This window comes from Nannobrachium achirus (genome assembly GCF_963921795.1).
Source record: "Nannobrachium achirus genome assembly, chromosome: 5".
NCBI classification, from domain to species: Eukaryota; Metazoa; Chordata; class Actinopteri; order Myctophiformes; family Myctophidae; genus Nannobrachium; species Nannobrachium achirus.
This window is the reverse complement of record NC_137814.1, coordinates 29,529,104-29,556,636: the sequence shown is the minus strand read 5'-3', so window position 1 is coordinate 29,556,636 and position 27,533 is coordinate 29,529,104. Positions and strand designations below refer to the sequence as shown.

At 42.0% G+C, this 27,533-nt stretch overlaps 2 protein-coding genes across 2 annotated transcripts in view; both read left to right on the top strand.

Moving 5' to 3' along the window:
• The window catches only part of rwdd3 (RWD domain containing 3), a gene marked incomplete at both ends in the record, with an annotated part of 7,574 nt that extends 7,528 nt beyond the window's left edge, over nucleotides 1-46 (top strand). The window contains one exon of the mRNA XM_080725704.1: nucleotides 38-46. Coding sequence (XP_080581830.1) covers nucleotides 38-46 — 9 coding nt within the window. The remainder of the gene's footprint in view (nucleotides 1-37) is intronic.
• A 1,433-nt stretch (nucleotides 47-1,479) lies between these two features.
• dpydb (dihydropyrimidine dehydrogenase b) lies at nucleotides 1,480-25,182 on the top strand. The gene is made up of 25 exons (XM_080726809.1): nucleotides 1,480-1,804; nucleotides 5,285-5,395; nucleotides 5,719-5,801; nucleotides 7,769-7,856; nucleotides 8,067-8,228; nucleotides 8,853-9,049; nucleotides 9,953-10,034; nucleotides 10,743-10,830; nucleotides 10,976-11,083; nucleotides 11,427-11,596; nucleotides 12,124-12,334; nucleotides 17,126-17,310; nucleotides 17,531-17,746; nucleotides 18,108-18,272; nucleotides 18,430-18,498; nucleotides 18,618-18,701; nucleotides 19,231-19,351; nucleotides 19,431-19,550; nucleotides 19,806-19,948; nucleotides 21,145-21,199; nucleotides 21,464-21,588; nucleotides 21,912-22,061; nucleotides 22,325-22,387; nucleotides 22,939-23,016; nucleotides 23,758-25,182. Exons 1-25 carry the CDS (start codon nucleotides 1,775-1,777, stop codon nucleotides 23,920-23,922), a joined length of 3,069 nt encoding a protein of 1,022 aa, XP_080582935.1. The 5' UTR covers nucleotides 1,480-1,774; the 3' UTR covers nucleotides 23,923-25,182.
• Nucleotides 25,183-27,533: the final 2,351 nt, after the last annotated feature.

Here is a 27,533-nt window from a genome sequence, read left to right as displayed (position 1 = left end):
TGACATGACTGTGTTTTAATGTTAAATTAAACAACAGTCAGTGTGACACATTGTCAGCTTGAAGCTATTTTCGGTTAAGAGATTTGGTGTAGTGGGGAAAAAAGAGCAGGCCCAGTACAGATTCACGGATCAAGTTTGGAGGGTTTTAGTGGTTTAGTGCCTGTAAATACACTTGTAACATATAGATAGATATAAATATAATTTGTAAACAAACTGCAAACATGAATTTAGTGGCTGATCCAGTGTCAAACAAATCTATGAAGCTATCTATGAAATAGTTTAATCTGCAATACTATTTAAACTGCAGTGGAGGTTCCTGCTTCATCTCTCTCTCAGCTATGAGGTCCTTGGCCTGAAAAACGTTGAAGACCCCTGATTATATTATATAGGTTCGATCACATGACGAAGAAGAAGACTCAAAACGTTGTTATTGAAGTAATTTGGTGAGTTTGAATTAGTCTTTGTAAGCCTACTTTGCAGTTTAGCTCTGCACCAAGGAAAGGAATGTGCATAGGGCAGGCTAATGTGTATCACATGCACAATGCAATGCCTCACAAGTTGTTTCTATGATTTGGTCCTGGACCTTGAGTTTGTTATAAATTATGTGTCTCTTATGTGTGTTTTGGTATTGTTTGTATGTTACAAGTTTTGTAATCCATTGTTTGTCACCTTTGTTAAGTGATATTCTTTGTCAAAACAAGAAGTGTTTTGTTCAAAAAGGTTAAAGCATATTCTGATAGAATTCATTGCTATAGAGTGTTTATTCAATAACAGGAGTCCCCCCCCCATGGCCCCATCTCTCCAGCTCTTAAATAAACAGAAAATAAATATTCAGTTGGGTTGAACATTTTCAACCAATCAGGAGAGACTACATACCCGTTAGCTTCAATGTTATATTTTCCTGGTTCCAATTTTTCTTACCTAATTTCCTTGAGTCATCACTTCCAATTCCACTTGTTTATATCACCCTGTATGATGTATGAGTTCCCTCTGCTGATTGGATCAAATTAATATATTTGTCTAATTTTGACCACTTCAAAATAAAATGCGCCTCAGCTCTCTAATCTTGGTAAACAATAAGAAAAATGAAAAGACAATTTTCCCCAAATTGTCAAGTAATCTTTGTTTATTGTTGTCTACTTTCATGTTGATATTAACTGCTGGTTGATTATCTGATATGTAAAAAAGCTATCAGGTATGTTGTCATCGTAGGCAAAAAAAAGAGAAACAAAGGATAACGTTGCATTTTATTGACGTTTCTTTGTATTATATTATGTTGCAATAGGCTAGCTCTTTCTCAATTGGGGGTCGGCTGTCCTGCTGCCCGAAACTTTGCTTGTCTGGTCAAATGTACTGTAAATCCTACTGTACGTCCATGAATTTGTTTGTATTCTACGTCCCATGATTAGAACTCGTGAGTTGTGACCTGTCAGTCTACACGACTGCCTTGTTTTCTGCCACTACACGTGGAATGTTCCTGTGCACGGCACCAACAGAACTTCGACCCCTTAAAGCTCTTATCAGCTCGGTATGATCTGACCACTGGATGCATCGTGCATCTGGACTTTTTCCTCGAGTCTTGCATCGTGGGACAGTTACTAAACGTCGGAGAGGCTTAATAAGGACCAGTCCTTTGCCGTTCCTGGAACAGAGTAGTCCCGGACAGTGATTCGGACCTCTACATCCAGAATCTTCTCTACACCACTAAACCTGACTGTGCGTTGGAACTTTTCACAACCATTTAGCCAGTCAGAAACGACCACCAGCCGCCGCCATGCTGAGTAAAGACCTTCCTGACATTGAGGTAAAATTTTGGTTCATTTTCTAATAGGCCTAAAATATACGATGCCTAATAGGCCATAATATAGGCTAGTTTAATAAAGTGTGCACAGCAATAACACTAATTAGAGTTGGATATAAAAAAAATGTGGCTTGCAATGCATCTGCTCATCAGTGTCATCATATAGGTTTAGGTCCATCTTAAATTAACATGATGCAAAGTTAACAGTAATTTTGCGACAATTTTTCCATACAGTAATAAATAATATGTCAGTCGACGTAGAAGATATTAATTAATTTGACGAGGTAGGCTATAAGTTTCTACCAACGTTTGGCATCGCTTTAAGCATCCATACATTTTACTATCATGTAATAGCATTTGGCATTATTTGCTTCATTTTTGTGTAGGCTACACTACAGCACAGTTTACCAAACAGATTACCACATTTAACATGTCTGTTAGTGCGCAATTGGGGTTCAGACCATAATATCCATCATCCATGGGCTTACCCACTTTATGGATTGAATGTCAATCAAGGGTCAAACTTGTTTTATAGCCTACAAGGCTACCATACACACACATCACAAAGGGAGAGCCTACATAAACTATGCTAAATCATTTGGAAATTATTTAAATTAAAATCTTTGGAGAGAAGCCATTTGATTCCAGCACCAGGGACAGCTCCTGGATGATATCATGAACCTATTCATGTTATACGAAATGTAATGCCTCAACTCTGGTGCTCGTCAGGGTGTGGGGGGTCCCCAGTTAAAATATGATTATTTGGGGGGTCACTGCCTGAAAAAGTTGAGAACCAGCCAGTGCAGTAACTGACAACATTTAGTGCACTTTTCAGTGGAAGAAAATGAAAAAATAAATGAAAAAAGCGACATTGGCTACCATACTAAATGCAGGGTCAGGGATCACATGCAATACCACCAGTGGTCCACGGACCACCAGTAGTCCACGGACCACCTGTTGAAAACACCCCTGCTCTAGACTAGTTCCACTTTCTATTCTACCAGCTAATCACTATTCATGCTATGTTGCAGGTCAACATGTTTACACACAGCTAGAATTAACAGCAGCAATCTGCTCCACTGGAGTGGAATTATTAGTCTAAAGGGGCATTTAAAATCACAATAAATCTATTAATTATTTTGTAAATCATTTACATCATCTGACATAAAACGCTGACCACATAAAACGCTAAAATATCCAAATAGAGAATCTCCGTGAAGAATGACATATTTTTGTCCAAGTTGAGGGTGAATGACTGACTGACAGGCACACCAGGCCAAAGGCCAAACTTACTTGATGACTCCTATAGTCTATGGTTTAAGCAACATTATTTGGCCCTTTTTAGAGCTGTAATCCAGCTCTCTAAGGTACAAGGTGGAGGAGGGGGTTCTATTTCTGTTTTACCCAGCTGATGGCTGCTTGAAAGATCATGAGTGTTCTGTGGGGGATCTGTTGGGCCCTAATCTGGGTTCACAGAAGCTTCTCATTTTTGCCACTAGGGGGCGCGGGGGGAGTGCGTAGAGAGGCCCTAACCGTGAGGGGTCATGTAGCCTAATGTAAGCGATTACACAATGTTGGTAGTTAATGTATTTCCAGTACATGATTTTGAAAGGCATGTAATTACCTTTGTTTATCCTTTGATGCCCAGGTGTGGGAAAATATTTATGAACAAGATGATTGTGGACTGTAGGCCTATTTTTTTTAAATCTCATTAACACACCAGTTTTATGTAAAAAAAAAAAAAAAAAACAAGTGCTGGACACACCATTAGCAGTTCTAAATTGCTGGTTATCTTGCATTTTATTGATTGGTGCATATGGTCAACTGCATTTGTCTTCCCCAAAAAGCCAGTTTCCCAAGCATTAAATAACAGCCGGTTGTTTTTCATCCATGACCCTCTCTTGACAGCCCACGTTTTGGGTTGGTTGTGAAACTCTGGGGTAGAAGTTCAGACCAATGGGAGACGTTGTTTATAAGTGTACTGTGTTTTGAGGGAGGGTGGTGGACAATGTCCTGTACTGTCTGTCTGTATTTGCAGATCAAATAACCAACACATGTTAAGTGTGTGTGTGTGTGCGTGCGTGCGTGCGTGCGTGCGTGAATCCAAAACATCTTCAAACACTATATTGTTATTTGTCACTGACATTAGGTTATTTTTACTTTTACTTTGATAAAGATATTTTGTCGTCTAGTGGTCTATCTGTTGTGTTGTACCATTTTACTAGTTTTCTTGGCACTGTATTTACTTGACCTGTTGGTTGACTACTGTGAAGTGTATTTTACTCCATAATTGTGTGATGGAATGAAATGAGAGTCTTGTAGTCGCTTCAGAAATGTATATATTTTAGTATAAAAGATAATTAAAGAAGCTCTACTTGCTTTTCTGCTGACTATACACAGGATGTCTTGCTTTATATTATATTTACATTTTGAAGTATGCTGAAATACACAGAGACTTCCAACTAAAAAGATAAATTTAAGTCAAACTATGTACACAGTTGGGTGAAAACATAGGACTTTATAATGAACTTCTACTCTCAGTTGGATTGAGTTGAAATGATTGAACCCAACCTTGATCAGCAAATACCCTTACATTAGCTCCTACCCTATAATGAATAATGGAATTTAGTGTCTTTTTTTCTTTAAACGTTTAAACGGAAATACTGTAAATAAATCATATCACCAGCTAAATCATTATCTTATCATCGCCACTTTAACCAATAACTTGACCGCTTTTCCTAGAATGTTCTTTCACCTTTTGCCAGCAGAACCGTGTGTGTGTGTGTGTGTGTGTGTGTGTGCGTGTGCGTGTGCGTGTGCGTGCGCGCATGCATGTGACGTGTGTGTACTGTGTGTATTTGAAAGTGTAATCAAGAGATAAGGCAAGCGTTACTCAATCACTAGAAATATGTTTTTCTTTGTAATTGCATAAGGTTAATGTTTTGACTAAGACACATGGTCTTTGAAAACTCAACATATCTGACATTATTGCAGACACACGTGTGAGCTGGCTAGAGCAACCACAGTCACTGATTAGCTCCACGGGGGCAACTGAGGTTATGTTTGCCTCGCTCAAGTACACTTGTTGAGAAATCAAACTCATTCACATACTGAACGTAACCCTTTCACCAACTGGTACATGGACTTGAACCAGTACTCTTTCATATTTTTCTTTTAAACTGAAATCTCATTTATCTCAAATATTTAAACACAGACTGTAATAGAGGTAGTAGAGGTACATTAGTGTGATGCCCATAACATAGACTGTATTATAACAATGTATTATCTATCTTGAGATCCATACAGTTATATATTAGAAGAACAGCTTAGAAATCTCCCTTTATGTGAATAATACTCCTCTGTGATAATTTAACATACTAATGTGTAGGGGTCAATTCGGGTCAAACTTCATGTGTGTGCTCTGTTGCAGTGTTCATTATTTGATTGTGATGGCTGTTCTCTCTCTCGTGTGTGCTGTCCCAGGGCATTCTGGCCCTGAATCCCCGAGTGAAGACTCATGCCGAGGCCTTCTCCACTACAACCAAGAAGAGAGAAAAGAAACACTGGAAGAGGAATATTGAGAAGAGCTGTGATGTGAGACAAAACACACACACACACACACACACACACACACACACACACACACACACACACACACACACACACACACACACACACACACTCGCGCGCACGCAGCCGCGCACCCGCATGTTAAAATCCTCACTGTATTTACGCATTACGCATTTGGGTAACTCTGAGAGTGTACAAAGGTAACCAAATGAACGCTCTAAATCTTTACTGGGTACAATCTTTGATTGGTCTCTCTCTCCCTCAATCCTCTTCTCTACATCTTGTTTACTTCTCTCTGTTTTGATTTAATGTTCTCCTCATGAATGCTTGTCCTCTCTTACCTTCAGGCCTGTGTGAAGTTGGAGAACAACTTTGATGACATCAAACACACAACGCTGAGTGAACGGGGAGCGCTGCGTGAGGCACTGAGGTGAGAGAGAATGCACAACGCATTATGGTTATTTTATAATCCAACTACTTTTTGGATATTCCTACTTTATCATCCCTGCATGTGTATTGTGTAGCATACTGTGCTGATGACTTCTCTACTGTACATGGCAAAATTACTATGGCAACTATTTACTGGCATAGGTTACCTCAATAAGGTGAGACAAGTTCATCCAAACTTCAAGACACATCATTTTAATACACACAGACACGCATACTCTTTTTAATACACACAGACACACATACTCTTTTTAATACACACAGACACACATACCTTTTTTAATACACACAGACACGCATGCATGAACGTACGTTTGTGTGCGCACCAATATTTAAGTGTAATCAATACTTTTTGGAAGGAGACAAAAATATAGCTACATGAAGCTGAATGACTCACTTGATATATGCAGGGGAAAGAGTCCCTGGTTTTAGTGTGAGACAATAAATAACATGGTGTGAGGTTGGAACAGGTATGTTTGAGGTTAATGGCTGAAGGGATTTCCTTTCTAAATATTGCATTTTCTCGCCTGAAATTAAACAAAACATGTTTAATATCTGTTCACTTGCAACTTTTTGAGTACTTGTTTGAGTACTTGATTACAATGGTGGCACAAACGGTTATTAGGTTTACTTTATATCTTCCCCTTTGTTCTAATTCTGCTAATGAACAAGTGTCCTTGTGCATTTCTTGGTTTCTCCTTTTGGCTTTGTGAGGAGATGGGTTCCTGACGTCGTACTCAACATCCCCACAGAGCTATAGATTATATACAGAGCTATCTGTCATTGATTGAGCCAATGCGGTCGCTTTGTTTTAGGCTTTGTCCTTGATTTTGTAGTGATATTGCTCTTCTAAACGTGACACAACCCCCACACATGACCCCTTCTGCAAACAAGGATTTGTACAGAACTGGGGTCAACAACCTTCCTTTGTCCCTTACCTTGAGCAGAATCTATATCCCACGTGCCTTGGTCCGTTGGCTACACAGACAGACATACCGGTACAGACACATACAGTCTCTCTGACATTCACAAGCAAACACATATGTACGCACGCATGCACGCACGCACACACACATGCACACATGCACACAGACACACACACACACACACACACACACACACACACACACACACACACACACACACACACACACACACACACACACACACACACACACACACACACACACACACACACTGTGTGAATTGCATTCTTGTGAATCACGTTGAGTTTTGTCTTGTACAGTATGTTGACTCAACTAGACTTTGAGTCTTTTCATTCAGCCATTAGTGGCGTTTCCATAAAGCTTAATGTGCACTAAGGCTTTTGCGCATAAATCTTTTTATGGAAACACTTCAAAATTCGAATAAACGTTCATTACCCGCAAAAACTTTTATGCGCTTGGAGGAGGTGGATTTTGATGCTTTATCGACAAAACGAAATGCGCGCAATAAATGCGAATAAATTATAACGTTCTGGTCCATCGTCCTCCTAGTTAACACTTTCCCCTACGGTTTAATTAACATCCATTGTATAGCGTTAGCCCACAAAACAAACCAGTTGTTACACACAGAGTGACACGGACCGTGTGTAAATTTCCTCCCGTTTTCACAACGTGCCAGGCTGCCAGTGCCAGCTGTAGCTCTTTACAGATTGTTGTGCAAAGACAACCTCCAACAGAACCAGTGGTGGGTCGGCTCATGCGACCGTCGCTAATTCGAATGACACCCGCAAATGGAAACAGGCTAAATTCACTTTGTCTTAATGCACATTTCTGATCATTCTCTTCCTATTTTCGAATACGTTTATGGAAACATGACTATTTTGAATTGTGATTTAGCTCACTTCCATTGTTAGTTGTTCCATTTTTGTTATGTTTTTGTCATAATGCCATTTTTGTGATAAATTAAAAGATGAAATGACAATACATGTCACGTGTGTGTGTACAGGTGTCTTAAATGTGCAGATGCCCCCTGTCAGAAGAGCTGTCCCACCAACCTGGACATCAAGTCCTTTATCACAAGCATCTCCAACAAGGTACTGTATGAACATACGCGTATGAACGTTTGCATACATTACATCACACATGACATGATATTAATAAGTGTGATGCAGAGAATATGTATATGCTACTCTGTAATGTAGTGTGTGTGTGTGTGTGTGTGTGTGTGTGTGTGTGTGTGTGTGTGCGTGTGTGCGTGCGTGCGTGCGTGCGTGCGTGCGTGCGTGCGTGTGTGTGTTAATCAGAACTACTATGGTGCAGCGAAGGCCATCTTCTCTGACAACCCCCTGGGTCTAACATGTGGAATGGTCTGTCCGACTTCAGAGCTGTGTGTGGGAGGCTGCAACCTCTACGCCTCAGAGGAAGGACCCATCAATATAGGGGGGCTGCAGCAGTTTGCCACAGAGGTACATTGTCTATCTGCCTGTAGTTAAACATCTTTTTATGCCATACGTAAAGCACTTTTAATGTATGGTATTTGTGAATGAAATGTGCTATACAAATAAACTTGCTTTGCATTGGTCCAAAAGCATCACTCTCTCAGTATGTTTTGGGGTTCAAAACGGGCGTGTCTGTCACGTCATCCCACCGATAATGAAATCTGACAAACATAACGTAACGTAAACGTAAATACAAAAATCAACCTCACGTTATGTCAATCATGTTTGCACACTGCCGCCCGTTTCGTATTTATTTTCGGACCAGGGTTGATTTTTTCAGATTTTCGCAACTGTCGCCACTGGATCCCTTGCTCTCTCTCTCTCTCTCTCTCTCTCTCCTCTCTCTCTCCTTGGCCTGAAAACGTTTTTTTGCGGATTTCGGATTTCCAAAACGCAACGAAAAAAACGCAGCAGTGTGCAACCAGCTAAACTCTACTAAGCCTACTCAAAAGCACTCAACTCTACTCCATCCTTGTGTGTGTGTGTGTGTGTGTGTGTGTGTGTGTGTGTGTGTGTGTGTGTGTGTGTGTGTGTGTGTGTGTGTGTGTGTGTGTGTGTGTGTGTGTGTGTGTGTATGGGTGTGTTTCTCAGATCTTCGGTAAAATGGGTATCCCTCAGATCAGGAACCCTGAGCTCCCACCGGCCAATGAGATGCCAGAGTCTTACCATGCCCCCATTGCGCTGATTGGCTGTGGCCCTGCGTCAATCAGCTGCGGTTCCTTTCTGGCCCGCCTTGGATATGATAACATCACCGTCTTTGAGAAACAGAAGTACACTGGAGGCCTGAGGTAATGTCTGTCATGTGGCTGTCATGTGCCGGTAGAGGGGTTCGATGTTTCTCTCAAAAACAATGCTGTCAACTGTGCCAGTTAATGCGTCTTGCAGAGACAGAATAGTGGCATTAACAGCTACATCCCAGAAGCAATAGAAAGGATTACTGTCTATCAAAATTGACATTCTGTGGCCTAGTCGATAGTGTATAAGACCTAGCCTAGCACAGCTAAACAATCCACCCATGTTAAAACAAGGTTACGGCAGTTAGTTAGCTCCAATAGTTTATAGTCTGGCCAGGCCAGGCTATATAAGACCCAAGTTGGTCTGACTAAAAAGGTGGGCCAAATGAAAAGGGATGACCCACTATAAGAACACCACAAGAACACTGGCTTTAATGGCGTTTTATTTAATGTCTATCTAGTACATTAGTTCTCCAAATAATTACTGTCATTAGTCAAATGTATACATTGTCAGTGGAATATTGCTGACACAGCGATGGTTTAACAATACTTAGGAATCCAGGCTTTGAAGAGATATTTCAGAACTCGCTGCACTGTGTAGTCATCGGCCAAGATTCCATTCTTCTTTGTCTTGTTATTGTCTTTATTGAGATAAAAATACTAAGAAAGAGAGAGCGCATAGATAATGGCAAACGAGGACTATGGATGAAAATTTCGTTATCCGTTATATTTACACTACATCATGTATGTATTGTTTATTAGGCCTAATATACGCTGTCCCTCCCAAATTAATTAATTAAGTAATATAGTATATTATACATTGTAAATGGTGCATTTAATGTATATAATTCCTTGTTCTAAAGAGCTTTACAATATGCAATACATTGCTGCTGCCCAATACTGTTGCTCAGCAGATATATTTATTTGTGCACTGTACTTTCCTTGGTTTCATTGCAGCACAGCTGAGATCCCTCAGTTCCGTTTGCCCTATGAGGTCGTCCAGTTTGAAATTGACCTTATGAAAGACCTGGGCGTCAAGGTACACACACACACACACACACACACACACACACACACACACACACACACACACACACACACACATACACACACACACACACACACACACACACACACACACACACACACACACACACACACGTAGAAATCCTACTTAATTTATGGGCTCCTGTCTAAGGATAGCGTAATTGAAACTCTCAACATTTCCGAAAACTTCCACTCAGAAACGATGTTAAAGGATAATACAAAACGTTTATTTACAGCGCTGTAACAGCCACACACATGTACATAGGTCCTACACCAAAGACACACAAGACAAGACTGACTTCCCCTGCCCTGACTCTCAGTTCATTATTGGCTAAAGCAAAAACGATAACACATTCTTCTCTACAGCTCTAGTAAAAAGCCAAGAACTTCTTATCTCTTTCTCACAGCCATAAAACAAATGGGGCCACTATGTGGCAACTATGACCTCCTTTATCCTCCCTCATCCCTAGTCAGTCATCAAAATAATATCGAATACACCTCAACACACACACACACACACGCACACGCACACACACACACACACACACACACACACACACACACACACACACACACACACACACACACACACACACACACACACACACGCATGGCACACAGGCATGCACGCACGCACACAACTTGCACACAACTCGCACACAGCCAGACGACATTAGAAGCAAATTATGTTTGTATCCAGGTGGTGTGTGAGAAGGGGCTTGGCATGAATGGGATGACTCTGACATCGCTGAAAGAGGAAGGATACAAAGCTGTCTTTATTGGAATTGGTCAGTAACTCATCGTCAATAAAATATTTGGATCCGCAGTACGAAATAAGCAGTCTGTAATGAAATATTGTGTACAGAAAGGTCTAGTTCTGTCATCATATAACATAAATCAAATTGTTACATGTTGGATTAATTTGTGTTGTAGGTCTCCCTCAGGCCAACAGAGCAAAGATCTTTCAAGGTCTCACCATGGAGCAAGGCTTCTTCACCTCTAAAGACTTTCTGCCCATGGTGGCTGCAGCCAGCAAAACAGGTAACACACACACGCACGCGCACGCGCGCGCACACACACACACACACACACACACACACACACACACACACACACACACACACACACACACACACACACACACACACACACACACACACACACACACACACACACGTGCAAGCACACACAGTAGCAGGGAGGTACAATGAGTAGAGGACCAGAGGACCTAGGGACAATCTCACTACTGTCCTGCCAAAATGTCAGTACACTATCACTAAAGCTAAACTGAATGTTTACAAGCAAATAACCATTGCTTGTGTGTGTGTGTGTGTGTGTGTGTGTGTGTGTGTGTGTGTGTGTGTGTGTGTGTGTGCGTGTGTAGGAATGTGTAGCTGTCGAGGGTCCCTGCCAGAGCTTCGTGGAGTGGTCATCGTGCTAGGTGCTGGAGACACAGCGTTTGACTGTGCCACCTCCGCCCTGCGATGTGGAGCCAAGAGAGTGTTTGTCTGCTTCCGAAAGGGATTCACCAACATCAGAGCTGTACCCGAGGAGGTAGGAAGAGACCTAGGGAAGGATGGATGGATGGGTAGATAAATGGATCCTCTTATCACTTCACTCCTCTTTGAATTATCACTCTGTGAACTCTCAGATCCTCAGATAAGGGCCTCCTGGAGACTCCCACACCAGAGCTTGTCACAAAAGGTGGCCGGGCGTTTGCAGTTCGGGCCCCTAAGCTTTGTAACGCCCTACCTGTTGACCTAAGTCCTAAGACATGCGAAATCAGTGCCTGAAAACCCACCTCTATGTTAAATCAATGCTTTTCGTAATTTTTACATTTAAAAATGTCCTTTTATTTTTTGCTTAATTTACTATATCTGTATGTGTCTGTTTTTTTATTTTATGCCTACTGTACTATCTATACATTGATCTTTTGTTGCAGTTTTTCCTAAATGCTCATCATGTTGTTCTTTTACCCTGCTCTGTAAAGCACTTTGTGACTATGTCTAGAAATGTGCTATACACATAAATTCATTATCATTATCTTTTCTAATCCTGTCTGCTCTCCTCTCCTCTCCCAGATGGAGCTGGCCAAGGAGGAGAAGTGTGAGTTCCTGCCCTTCCTGTCTCCACGCGAGGTCACCATGAAAAACGGCCGGGTCGCTGGGCTCCAGTTCTGCCGCACGGAGCAGACGGAGGATGGAGATTGGATCGAAGACGAGGACCAGGTCGTCAAGCTGAAGGCTGATTACATCATCAGCGCCTTCGGCTCCATGCTCAGTGACTCGCAAGGTAGCTAGCCCTGTCAATTCAGTACTGGTTAAATCAGGTGTTTGAGTTAATTGCGACCGTAAGGTCGCAGTTTAGTATGAAAACCTCCACCGGCCGTCCGTCGGTCACACGTGCGGTCGACCGCACGTCACACGTGCGGTCGACGTGTGATGAGGTCACGATGAGTCATCTATGCCCAAATATAGATTTCTAGGTCAGATGGCCCATAGAGTTTGTGATGTCAAACCTAGCAACCCAATATAAACAAACCTGATGTCAGACCTGAAGTATCCTTTTATACCCATATATGGAGATACAGAGATCTCCATATATGGGCATATTAGAAAGCCCATATATGGGCATATACGGATGACATCAGGGATATCCATATATGGGCATAAAAGGGACAAGGGCTTACAGTTAAGAGATCTCCATATATGGGCATATCAGAAAGCCCATATATGTTCATATACTGATGACATCAGGAATATCCATATATGGGCATAAAAGGGACAAGGACTTACAGTTAAGAGATCTCCATATATGGGCATAAAGGGACAAGGACTGTTACAGTAGATATAGAGATGTCCATATATGGGCATAAATGAACAAGGACTGACAAACACTGAGATCTCCATATAACCTATGGGAATATAAGGGACGAGGACTGTCAGCTTGTAGACCTATTTTCTAAATATTGTTGTACATTAAAAACTTGAAATGGGTCGTTCTGCATAGTACTTGGGATTTGTTGATGTAAATGTTCACATAGAGTGTAATAATTGGTAAAACAAACTTTTGGCCTATTTGTGGAGATAAGCGACCAACGGTCGCTTATCTCCCGATTAGGGAGTCTTACTGGTACTAAATATACTTTGTTGCTGTCAGGCAGAAACCTTGTAAGTCCAGGAAATGGAAAAAAGAACATTTGTTCCAATGTATCCAATGTAGTTATTATTTAGTCACAAGCTCTTGTAGTACCTTTCATTGGTTAAAAGCTTATAAAACACACAGACAGACTTAAGCACTTTCAATCAGGCATCCCTACTAATAAAATGTTCTTCTAAAATTTTGGGCAAATGAAATAACATTGCAAACATGAAACATTTATGAAGAAATAGACAGACAGCAATGATTTGCCAGTGACTGTGTTTACTTTTCCAAAACTGTTAATTAGTACTATGACAACATTTTAATGCCAAACAGGTTCTTAGCATTTGAAAACTCGCAGTCCTAACTCCTATATATCTTCTGACTTCTACATCCCTTGCGGACAACTGTTATTACTGTGAGCCTGTCCTCTCAGGGTATTAACACCAGTAACACTCCCTAATCGGGAGATAAGCGACCGTAGGTCACTTATCTCCACAAATAGGGCAAAAATGTGTTTTGCCAAAATCTTCCTGATCCATGTTGATGACATGAGTGTAGACATACTGTGTAGTGATTTTCGTGATTTTAGGGCAAAATCTGTAGGAGCAGTGTCCAAAACGGTGTTTTTAAAAATCGGCCTGGAGGTGGCGCTATATGGGAGAGTTTCATGTTGATGGGATGAGTGTAGACATACTGTGTACCGATTTGCGTGATTTTAGGGCAAAAATTGTAGGAGCAGTGTCCAAAAATGTGTTTTGCAAGAATCGGCCTCATGGTGGCGCTAGAAGAGGGCCATGTGAGAAATGAGGGGTGGGGTCTCCGCGCCGGCAAGGCGGACGAATAGGTACCGGCCCCGGCTCTCCCGGAGGCTCCTAGCCGGAGTTACGGCATTTTATGTGAGCTGCAGTGTAGGGGGTCCTCCACTGGGGGCGCCACCACTTTTGCATCCGTTCTGGAGCACCATGAGTGGGTGGTCCCCGGGAATTCCCCGTGAGCAGCCCCGTTGGGGTGGTCATTTGGTCATGTTTGCACATTTGGTCATTTTTTACATCTGGGGGTCCCCCAGGGACCTGGGGGTCCCTGGAGCTCCGGGGGTCCTTGGAGGTTGTAGTTTGGCAGGCGAGGAACGTGTGTGCAAAATGTGGCATGGATCGGGGCAACGGTTGCGGAGATATGAGCAGGGCAAGAGTGTGACGTGTGAGGTGTGACAGACAGACTGACGGACTGACGGACTCACTCACAGTTTGTGCAGGTTTTGATAGTAAGTGCGCGGTCGCAAAAATAATTACATAAACGATCAAGAGAAACAGCTGTGGGGCTGGCTCCACCTACTGGGCATACGCCTGGCTGTAATTGCGACCGTAAGGTCGCAGTTTAGTATCAAAACCTCCACCGGCCGTCCGTCCGTCGGTCGGTCGGTCACACGTCACACGTCACACGTCACACCTTTGCCCTGCTCATATCTCCGCATCAGTATGACATCACACCACATGTGTACACAAACCTTTGTGTACGTTGCTGTGGCAACAGTCTGTTGTTGCTGGTCTGTTAGTGTACGTTAGCAACCACCTTAGCAACCATGGTTTTACCCTAGCAACCAACTGTTTACCCTAGCAACCAACTGTTTACCATAGCAACCATGTTTTTTTACCCTAGTCTCAATATATTGAATATATATAACACTTTCACGATGTAAAGTCCAGTTCAACATTTCAAACACCAAAAATGGTAAAATACCAAACAATAGCAACCATGTTTTTTTACCCTAGTCTCAATATATTGAATCCACTTTCACGATGTAAAGTCCAGTTCAACATTTCAAACACCAAAAATGGTAAAATACCAAACAATACAGGTTCTCAGGGTTCTTGAAGATCAAGAGTCTTGGTCAAATACTTCTGTTGGTTTCTACACTGATCATTTATACAATTCAGCTGTGTTTGCTCGTGTCATCATGATGAGGTCATAAATCAGCCATGCCCAAATATAGATTTTACGGGTTTACATGCTTACTCAGTTATTCGTTATGTGAAAGTCCTATGACGTCTATGATATCTGACATCATCATACATACATTCCCTTTTATGCCCATAAATGGAGATTCCCTCTGTAGAACCAGCCACTGACATCACTGTAATGTCAGGGGAACCAAATCCCTTTTATGCCCATATATGGAGATCCCTGTGATGCCAGGGGAACCAAATCCCTTTTATGCCCATATATGGAGATATGGAGATCCCCGTGTTGCGAGGGTAACCAAATCCATTTTATGCCCATATATGGAGATCCCTGTGATGCCAGGGAACCAAATCCCTTTTACGCCCATATATGGAGATCCCTTATGTCATCAATATTAAGCCCATATCTGTGAATATCTATGGGTACCAGATGTCTCCATATATGGTTAAATGGTCCGATATACATCACTGGCCAGAAGACCAAGAAATGGTGCAACCTCGCCCTTTGCTTTTCCCCCTTAGGCATCTTACTGGTAGGTAGTTTAATGAGGAATGCAGTATGGTGGTAGGTAGGTAGTTATGGCCTTTGATGTAAGATTTTCAATTTCTAGGATAACTATATTTGCTATTCCCAGATGATGCCCTTTTAGGGTACCCCTCATGCCCATATATGGAGATCCCCAGGATTTACTAATTAACATAAGTTTTATGCCCATATATGGAGATCATTGTCCCAATGTCATCAGATATATGGGCATAAATGGACACAGGCAAACTAGATGGGCTGTATGGATATCCAGATGTGTGATGTAAGTGTTTTATTCCAAATGTGGCACCCCACAGACATATTTCCAGAAACAAAATCCCTTTCATGCCCATATATGGAGATTTCTGATGTCATCAATCCCAGGCCCTGTAAAAAACATGGTTGCTATGGTAAACAGTTGGTTGCTAGGGTAAGAAAACATGGTTGCTATGGTAAACAATTGGTTGCTAGGGTAAACAGTTGGTTGCTAGGGTAAAAAAAACATGGTTGCTGTGGTAAACAGTTGGTTGCTAGGGTAAACAGTTGGTTGCTAAGGTAAACAACATGGTTGCTATGGTAAACAGTTGGTTAGTAGGGTAAACCTTCAATGATTTTGACATCTTGTTACTAATCTGTCGGTAGATAATGCCGGTCTTATATAAGGGTCATTTGTGTACGGTGTGATGTCATACTGATGTCAGCAGTGTGACAGGAGATAAGCGACCAACGGTCGCTTATCTCCCGATTAGGGAGTCTTACTGGTAATAGACAGTAAAATGTGTGCCTGTTGCACCATCAGTATAGTGTAGGTAATGTAACATGGACCTTCAAAAGATGTTTGGGAGGAGAAGCTTGAACCTGAGAAGTGATTCAATGCGTTACTGTACTCAGCAACGCATATATATATATATATATATATATATATATATATATATATATATATATATAATATTATGCTTAATCCAAGAGTAGCCTGACTGAACTAGATTAACTATATTGTCTCTGTCGGGAAGAAACCTTATATGTCCAAACCAAAACTGCTACTTTTCAGGATTCAAATAAAAAAACAGATTGACACATTCAAAATGCTTCCCTTCACACTGCATTTTGAGCTTGTAGATCTGATACTTTTGCTACTTTTGTGTGGCGCTGATCAATTAGGGCGCAAACCACATAGGCCTGATGCCTTGACAAGCGTGTCGCAGGTTCGAATCCCGATCCCGACGGCCTTTGCTGGGTGTCACTCCTCATCTCTCTCTCCATTTCCTGTCAGTATACTGTCCTAATAAAGGCATAAAAGCCCCAAAGAATATCTTGAAAATAGGGTGTTAATTTACGAAAAAACTAAAACAGACAGTTATATATGGAGATGAGAGGTTTCTGATTTTCTTAGATACCAGATTCACTATATCCTACTCTAAATGAACCTATATTTGTCTACGTATAAATCTTTAGTGTCCGAGGCCATGGCTCCCATAAAGCTGAATCGCTGGGGGACCCCGGAGTTGAACCCAGACACCATGCAGAGCAGTGAACCCTGGGTGTTTGCAGGAGGAGACATTGCTGGTCTGGCCAACACCAGTGTAGAGTCAGTTAATGACGGCAAACAGGCCTCCTGGCACATTCACAAATATATTCAGGTGAATATTTTATACTTAAGCAAATGTGGTATTTTCACAAATATCCTGTATAGGTAAATACTTTGTATTCACAAATATGTACCGTTAAATGTGTATGTTATATCCGCATGTATAACGTAAATCAATTATTCACAAATACGTACTGCATATACATGTATGTGTTACATCCACATATAAATATTATATTTACAAATACATACTGTACTCTTCTCCTCTCCAGTCTCTGCACGGGCATACGGTAGACTCTGTCCCCAGGCTGCCTTTGTTCCACAGTGCCATAGACAATGTGGACATCAGTGTGGAGGTGTGTGGGATAAAGTTTCCCAACCCTTTTGGCCTGGCCTCAGCACCTCCCACCACCAGCACCGCTATGATCAGGAGGGCGTTTGAACAAGGGTGGGGCTTTGCTCTGACCAAGACATTTGGACTGGACAAGGTAGACCCTCGTAAAAACACGAATAGCCACACACACAGATGTTTTGCGACATCCTGTTGGTTTGACCCCATTATAATAACTAACCCTATCCCTAACCCAAACCTCACACAAATCTAACATTTGTCACACTATTGTGTGTTGGAATAATTGGAGCAGTCGGAAAATTACGAGCGGTGGGGTTCAAGTTATAGACAATACGGTAGAATAGTTTTTATTTATTATTCTTCCGGTTTTATTTGATGTTTTCCCTCTGTGTGCTTTAGTAGCATTATATGTGTAGCATTCATGTTAATATACGGTAGTCTTCCTTTATTTCTCTCTGACCCCGATGTGCCTGTCTCTCTGTCTGCCTGTCTACCAGGACCTGGTGACCAACGTGTCGCCTCGCATCGTGCGTGGTACAACATCAGGCCATGTGTTTGGGCCCGGCCAGGGCTCCTTCCTCAACATTGAGCTCATCAGTGAGAAGACAGCAGCCTACTGGTGTCAGTCAGTAGCTGAGCTGAAGAGAGACTTCCCTAAAAACGTAAAGTCTTCGTCTGTGCTGCTTTGTTCTGTTTGGTTTCTGCTTTTGTTTTTGCTCTGTCGGTCTCTATCCTATCCATTCTGCAAGTTAACTAAGCAATATTTATCATTTGTGGAGTCATTGAACATCAATGCTTCTATTTCTCTCTCTCTCTCAGGTGGTGATTGCAAGTATAATGTGTAGTTACAACAAATCTGATTGGACTATTCTGACAAAGATGGCTGTGGTGAGAATATGCTGTCATAATCCTAACAAATAATTACAGCTTCAGAACGAGCATTGATCAGTCAAATACATTTATTTTTGGGTATCACCTTCCCTGAAATGTTGCGTGCATGTGTGTAGGAATCAGGCGCAGATGCTTTGGAGCTCAATCTGTCTTGTCCCCATGGGATGGGAGAGAAAGGAATGGGACTGGCCTGTGGACAGGTACACACACACACGCACGCACGCACGCACGCACGCACGCACACACACACACACACACACACACACACACACACACACACACACACACACACACACACACAGGTCCATCGCATAATAGCAAGAACTACACAAATCTGTCGCACAGCTCAAGGATTTGAATTATAACAATTGTGCTAGCTGTTGAAATGATGAAGACGCACACAATGTGACACACACAAACACAGTTTTCGTTTCACTCCTGACAATGTAACAACGAACCCAAACGGACCTTTCCACTTGAAGGTCCTGTCTCTCTTGGAGATGGAGACAAGCATCTAAATGTAGAGTTGAACGAGTTTCTCTTATCTGACTGCCCTTTTGATCGGTATGCAGAGGTTCGTATAGAAGTAAAGCAGTGTTTCTGCTCTTTATGTATGTGTTAGTTACTGTGTGTGTGTGTGTGTGTGTGTGTGTGTGTGTGTGTGTGTGTGTGTGTGTGTGTGTGTGTGTGTGTGTGTGTGTGTGTGTGCGTGTCCGTGTGTACATGTAGGACACAGAGTTGGTGCGTAACATCTGTCGCTGGGTACGTGCGGCCAGTACCATCCCATTTTTTGCCAAACTGACACCCAATGTCACCAACATTGTTGACATCGCCAAAGCCGCACATGAAGGTAAACCGTCATCAACCACTATATACCATCTCTCCCATCATCTCTCCACATATACAAGGTTTGCTGTCTCGCTTTGTAGGTGGTGCAGATGGAGTCACAGCCACCAACACTGTCTCTGGCATGATGGGATTGAAGGCGGATGGCTCCCCTTGGCCTGGCATTGGACAGGGAAAACGCACCACATATGGAGGAGTGTCTGGTCAGTGTACACACACGCACGCACGCACGCACGCACGCACGCACGCACGCACACACACACACACACACACACACACACACACACACACACACACACTTGGCCACACGATTGACACAAGCCTGTGTAGGCAACTTTTAAGTTGATCAATTTGTTCACTCATCCAGCTCATGCAAAAAGACCCATAGCTTTGAGATCAGAGTATTCATTCATTAATTAATTAATTAATTAATTAATTCATTCATTCATTCATTCCAGGTAATGCTATCAGACCTATTGCTCTGAGAGCAGTGTCAGCCATTGGCAGAGCGCTGCCTGGTTTTCCAATTCTGGCCACTGGAGGCATCGACTCAGCAGAATCCGGACTGCAGTTCCTTCATGCTGGAGCCTCAGTACTACAGGTAATCTACAACTACTACTTCTTGTACTACTATGCTGATAATTGCGACCGTAGGTCGCAGATTAGTATGTGAACGGTCACAGCTTACAGTCCATTTATGTATCTCTGACACTGTGGTTCTATGGGTTTGTCGCTCTGACATCATGCTCTGGCTTCACGGTGATGTCACACTAACAGAAACCCTTTTATGCCCATATATGGAGTTCCCTTATGTCATCAATATTAAGCCGGTGCCATGGCATTGGTCCAAAGGTTCATTAGTCCGAATTTGTTAAGAATACTATGCCTAACTCTAACCCTAACCCTAACCATAACCTCAGTAACCATAACTAAATTCGGACTAATGAACCTTCGGACTAATGAACCGACTTATGGGAAGTCCCCTATTAAGCCTATATCTAACAGGACTGTATATGGGAATGCCCATATATGGAGGCCACATCGGCCATATACCACACTAACAGAAACTGTATTCTACAGACAGGGATCTCCATGTACAGTATGGGCATAAAAGCGTATGATGTCAGATGTCAAAGACTTTCACATAACGAATAACTGAATATGCATGTTTAGGCTCTCACGGCATATTATCTCCATATACAGTACATGGATCTCCATATATGGGTACCAGGGATCTCAATATACAGTATGGGTAACTGGTCCGATATACATCACTGGCCAGATGGCCAAGACATGGTGCGACCTGGCATGTCGCCCTGAGGTGTCTTACTAGTCATACATACTACCACACTGTAACCTCATTACTACAGGTATACCTACAGGCATAGGCTACTTATTATATCACTTTCTTACTGTTACTACACCTTCCACCTATAGACCTTTTTCCAGAGCTGTGCTAGTCGGTGCCGCTTGACACCGCAGTTATGGTTGCCGCTCTGAGAAATTGGTCTATATGAAGATCAAGTGTGGGCCGGGGTGTACTCTTACTGTACAGTTCTCCACACCACACAAACACAAGCCACTGGACTGAAAGAGAGGGGATTATGTTTGAATTATTTACGTTAATTTCACACACAAGCAGTAGTATATTAAAATCACAATTTTGCAGAACATGTTTGTCATCACTCACCCAGCGTTGACTGACAAACTCACCTACTCTGTCTGTCTGTCTGTCTGTCTGTCTGTCTGTCTGTCTGTCTGTCTGTCTGTCTGTCTGTCTGTCTGTCTACCATCCAGGTGTGTAGTGCAGTTCAGAACCAGGACTTCACAGTGATTGAGGACTACTGTACAGGTGAGTATCAGCCTGTGGTATCATAATATGAGTTCCCAGAGAGACGTTCTCGCTAGTTCTCGCATGGTATCCAAACGTCAGTATGCATGTCTTTATTACTCTGGTCATGTCTCTTTAATTAATGAACAATGAACAAGTATGTTGTCATGTCTGTATAGGTACACCAGTGCAAGGCCCTCAGGGGAACAGTACATTTATTAAACTACTCTATCTGTATTGCTGTGGATAAACGTGTGTAATAGTGTAATACATGTGTGTGTTCAGGTCTGAAGACCTTGTTGTATTTGAAGAGTCTGGAGGAGTTGAGAGACTGGGATGGACAGTCCCCTCCTACACTTAAACACCAGAAAGGCAAACCAATCCCCAGAGTGGAAGAGCTGGTGGGAAAGGTAAAGTCTATACTACTACTAGGCCTCCTACTATTACTACTGATATATTAACTACTACTGCTCTTAACACCACGCCCATGATACTATTATTACTACTACTACTTCTACTGTTACTACAACCTCTGATGATGGAACTACAACACCTGCCACTGCCATATCTACTACTACTACTACTACTACTACTACTACTACTACTACTAATGTGAAACTGTGTGTGTGTGTGTGTGTGTGTGTGTGCGTGCGTGCGTGCGTGCGTGCGTGCGTGCGTGCGTGCGTGCGTGTGTGTGCGCGTGTGCGCGTGCGTGTTACTTGCATGTGCATAGAGCCTGCCTAGCTTCGGTCAGTACCTGCAGGAGAAGACAGAAGCCCTCGCTGAGTACAAGAAACGACTGAGAGACAGCAATGACAATGAAGTCACTGAAACCAACGTGGCCCGTGTCAACCTGCCTAAGAAACCTGTTCCTGCAGTCAAGGTGTGCCTCCCACACACACACACACAAGCATATACTCAATACTCATACTGTATAGATCACTCATGCATTGCACATGTACACACTAATTCATGGATGCAAACACATGCATTACACATGTACACACTGTACACTTCCCACTAATTATAATACATGGACACAAACACAGATCTTGTCAACTCAATGCTTAAGATTATAGAATTATTAATTTAACATGGTGTTACAATTAATGTGTGTGTCTGTGTCTGTGTGCGCGTGCATGATAGGATGTGATAGCCAGAGCACTACGTCACATTGGTGCGTACCAGGAACTCGACAACAAAGAGCAGGTACGAATGTAGTTTTATTCATTATTTCCATAATGTTCTTCTGGCAGGGCCTCAAGGAGTGAGAGGCCGTCTTATGATGGCAACTTGGCAAGGTCATGGGTAGAATCTGACGCACTGCTGAATGAATATTAATATTTACAGTCACTGTCTGTTAATACGTTTCTCCGATATTACCAGCTGACGCTAACTACCACATGTGTGGAATGTGGGAATGGAATGAGATGGGATATTTTCTGTACCAAGCCAACCCCAAAGATAAAAGATATTTATACTGTATATGTCAATAAAATAATATTAAAAGTATAAAATAATACCCTTGATTTAAAACAAGTTTTAAATACACAAGAAGTACATCTAAGATACCATTAGATATAGCATTACAAAGCAAACACAATAGGTCTGTAATTAAAGCTACAATAGAGAGATGGGTACCGTAGGTTTTATGTCCTATTCCAGTGGAGAGGTTGACCGGACATCAACCACTCAAGAAGATTGCAGCTTTAAGATACAATCCCATGAATACATTAATTTAACTCTCTCTGTGTTTGCAGGTCCAGGCTCTTATAGATGAGGACATGTGCATCAACTGTGGGAAATGTTACATGACCTGTAATGACTCTGGATACCAGGTACTTCTGTCTGTCTGTCTGTCTGTCTGTCTGTCTGTCTGTCTGTCTGTCTGTCTCTCTGTACGTCCGTCCGTCCGTTTACCTACAAGTATTATAACATGTACCCATAGTCACAGTTTTCTATTTTGTAGCCATCTGAGGATTGTGTACAGCTAAATTAGAATGGCAATAGCTGTATTTGTATCTATGTAGCTATGTCTCTCTCCTCCATGAAAACAGAACTAATTGGTACAAGTTAGTTCTACGACCACGGCGAGTCTCACTCATTTATATGGTATATAAAAAAATGATGTAATGTAGGCAGTTCAGGGTTTTTCACCCTCTGTCTGGGGCCCTGTGTGTACATCCGGCCCTGATTACATGCATTTGTTTTATGGGAAGGAAAACTTTACAAAAACATGACTTTGGCTGAAGTGAAGATAAATACATAATATAAAAAATGCTTTTTTCCCCAAAAAACTGTATCGCTTTCTGTAACTTTTTCTTTTTTCATGACTTGTCAGCATTCAAAAATTCTTTGTGTGCAGTCACAAGTTACGCATGAATCAATGCTATTGATTAATGTTCCATTACTGACTAAGTTTATGCACCCACATTCTAATGGTTAAATTCACTATATGGGTCCCCGTCCCTCTATGCGATGTGTTATCCTGTGTCTCCTTGTGTGTTTCTGTTTGTGTACAGAGATACCTCTCAGGCAGTTACTGTGACTCAAATGTTTCCCTCTCTCTCACTCTCAAGGCTATAACATTTGATCCAGAGACCCACCTGCCTTTTGTGAATGACAGCTGCACTGGCTGCACGCTCTGCTTCAGCGTCTGTCCAATCATAGACTGCATCAAGATGGTAACCAGGAAAACGCCTTATGTACCCAAGAGGGGCGTGCCTGTCAGCCCTGTGTGCTAGATGCTGTTTAGAGCAGTGGTTCTCAACCTGTGGGTCGGGACCCGCAGGTGGGTCCCCAAATTATTTTGTGGGGTCCCCAGATGATTAGCCTAATGTCATTTTTTTCTCACTCGATGGTAAACAAACCAACACACATTTTTAAAGTGACAATTTAAGGACTTTCAAGACCGTTTTAATACCAATACCTGTCAAATATCCAATCTACATGCTCACAATGCCTCGCAGTGCGAGGCGTTGTGAGCTTGTAGTTCGACTATTTTCACAATATTCATCTGTGGAACCGAGACACACTAATTGTAATACCTACAATTCCAAGCATATGGGTCCCCAATTCAAATATGTTTATTTTGGGGTTCACGGTCTAAAAAGGTTTGAGAACCACTGGTTTAGAGGATGATCATTCTGTCTCTGTCTCCAGAATGATTTTTGTTGATCCATTTCATATAAACATAATTTATGTGTCAAAAAATTATATTTGAGTCAAAGCTCAGATGTAGGACACATTAATTATGTTTTTTTTTACTCTCTACACTGCCCTAGCTACTATTTATCTTTTTTGGTGAGGGGTCAACCACAACCATTTACCTGATGGCTTGTTTAGAATATGAGTGTCATATTGTATGATAATACTGTCATGCTTGTATAATTCTAAACTAATATTTTGGAGATGGGAAGACAGAGGCACCAAGATAGAGAAAAGACATGTTACTAGTACTACCTATAAATAATGTATATTTACAGTATATATATACTCTGAATTGATATTTAACAATGGTTTGCTCTGCTTTAACTTTCTATACACTCTCTTGATTGTATTATACAAATAATGTTAATGTTGTTAACAATCATATGGATGTAAAAACATAACAGTAAAACAGATAATCACTAAATGATCACCAGCTAATCAAAGGCAAACATTGTAGAAATGAAGGAACAGTAAAATCCCCTGGTGTTAATTTAACTCCCAAGTGTGTGCAAAATGGAAACATTGCATTTGTGCTCTGTTTATTTAGAAATTGAGATTTTACTGTGAATGTGACACTCACTACTGAAGCTGAGTACAGTTTGTTCAGGTGTATGTTTATCCAAGCTTATGCAGTAGAAATAATGCTACACATTGCAGTAATTGTTGTGTTGTTTTGAGGGCTGCACATATCTGAACCTGATTGGGATTCTGATTATGGATTGATTCTACTTTGTTCTGTTATTAAATGTGATCTATGACAATAAATGAGTGTAGTTACCACTGATGCTGCAACATGTCCTGAGTTGGCTCTGTACTTATTTCCCTCAATAGTCTATACAAAATGTTCTCACCAAAAATCTACAAGCTTACAACACATTGCAACCTGAGGACTATTTTTAGCCAACAGGCCTACTTTACTTTCATTTATTTTCGTGTGTGTGTGTGTGTGTGTGTGTGTGTGTGTGTGTGTGTGTGTGTGTGTGTGTGTGTGTGTGTGTGTGTGTGTGCGCGCGCGCGCGTGCGTGCGTGTGTGTCAAGTTTGCTTCTGCATTCACTTTATTTCTGACCATGCAATCTATATTGTCTAAGTATTGTTCTATTGCAGAGTGTGGCTGGATGGATGGATAGCTGACTTGTTATGCATTCATCCACGTAATTGGCGTAAGCACTAACTAGCCTATTTAAAATGTATTTATATTATTATTTTGGGTTAGGTTTTTGATTGATTGATTGATTTTGTACTGTTTCATGATTTACAGTACAAATCACTGGTAGGCTACAAGCCAAGGTCAACTAAAAGGAGATCCTAGTAAGCTCCACTATGTAGGCCTATCTCATAACATTGGAAGACAGACGGATCGAACACAGTAGGCTACTTTGCAAAGGAAATTATCAATAACAAAAGGGGGAAAGCAGTCAAGAAGAAAGAAAATAAAATAACAAGGGGAAAAAGAAATAATAGTAAAAGAGAAATAGATATTGAAATTGGGACTATATTCATATCGAGTAAATTCTTTTGTATGTCACACCACAAAAGATATGTGGTGCTTTTGATTGACTGATTATGCAAAACTGAGAGAATTGACAGATTTAGCACCATTTATAAATCTTTACTCCTATTGTTTAAGACATTGAGATATTGATATAGCTGAAAAACAGTGGCGTTTTGTTGGCGTATTCCTCCAACGAAAAAGGTCACGATGGTGGTAGTGTGTGTACTGACATTACACAAATAAATTAACATAAAATGGATGTTGAGATACTTAAGCTAGAAGATCTAAGATCTAAGATATTTACCATGGGAAAGGGGAGGTAGGTATGGGCTTAGTCTTTTACGAGTTTCAATAGCAGCTGTCTGTTCTGTAGGTGACTTTTCAGACCGATTTTGTCTTTCAGTATAGCTCGATCAATTATAAAAATGAAAACAATCACTCATTACATCAAGCATCTATATCGGAGCACTTGGAGGCAATCCTAAACCAGAATGTTTAGCTACATATTCCCACAAACACCTCTCACAAACATAGCCACCACGTCGAACAAACGTGAACATTTTAAAATGTCCACATTTTAAACATGCCACTCTTTGCACCGCATTTATTTCAATTTAACAAAATTTGCCTCACGCAGAGCAGCCACTCCTGACGGAATGATCCAACGTTGACCGGCGACGCGATTTGCGTCACAGGCGTAAACGTATAGGTTCCGGACGGAACCATGTTTATTTAATACCGGAGGACAAGGTCCCCCTATGGGATAACAGCGCCATCTGGCGCTGCAACAGAGTAAAACTCATAAGCTCCCGTACGAGAAATATCATTTGTCGGGAGGGCTGTCAATCACAAACGAGGGCACCGCCCCCGAGTGTATAAGCCCTGTGGGCTATCATAACTTCCTCTAAAGCCGCACCTCTGCGCCCGCAACTAGCGAACCGAGGGGCTTTATTCGGGGGACCTTGTCCTCCGGTATTAAATAAACATGGTTCCGTCCGGAACCTATACATTTATTGTCATACCTCCAGACAAGGTCCCCCTATGGGACTCATACACTCCCCGAGAAGCCATGAACCGACAAGACTGTCGTGCACACCGACCACACCCGGAAGGAGGTCCCGTCAACCGACGTGACCCCTTTCAGGACTGATCCGACCCAGACCCACAGGGCCTGGGCGTGTTCAGACAGAAAAAGACCCTGACAGACCGAGGCCTGCCTTATGCACTAAGGGCAGACACAGGTCCACCTTATAAAACTGCAGTAATATAAGGGAAAAACTCAGGGTCCCCCCCCATGTATCCTAGAGACAGTAGCATGCTGTCTCAGGAAGGGGAGAGAGCCGCCCCACTACATAGTAGGAAGGGCAGCAGCACCCAGAACCGTATGCGCCATAGCAGAAGGCGCAACGTCCAGGTGATAGTAGGTCGCAAAGGTGGACGGCGAAGACCAATTCGCCGCTGCACAAATCTCCTCAATGGAGACACCTTTGGACAAAGCCCAAGAGGTAGACACACCCCTAGTACTGTGGGCCTTAAGTGCTTCCGGCACTTCAGACCCAGACCGGGTGTAAGCCAACCTAATTGCATCCACAAGCCATCTCGACAGAGTGGGCTTGGACACCGCTTTTCGTTGACGGGCATTCATGACCACG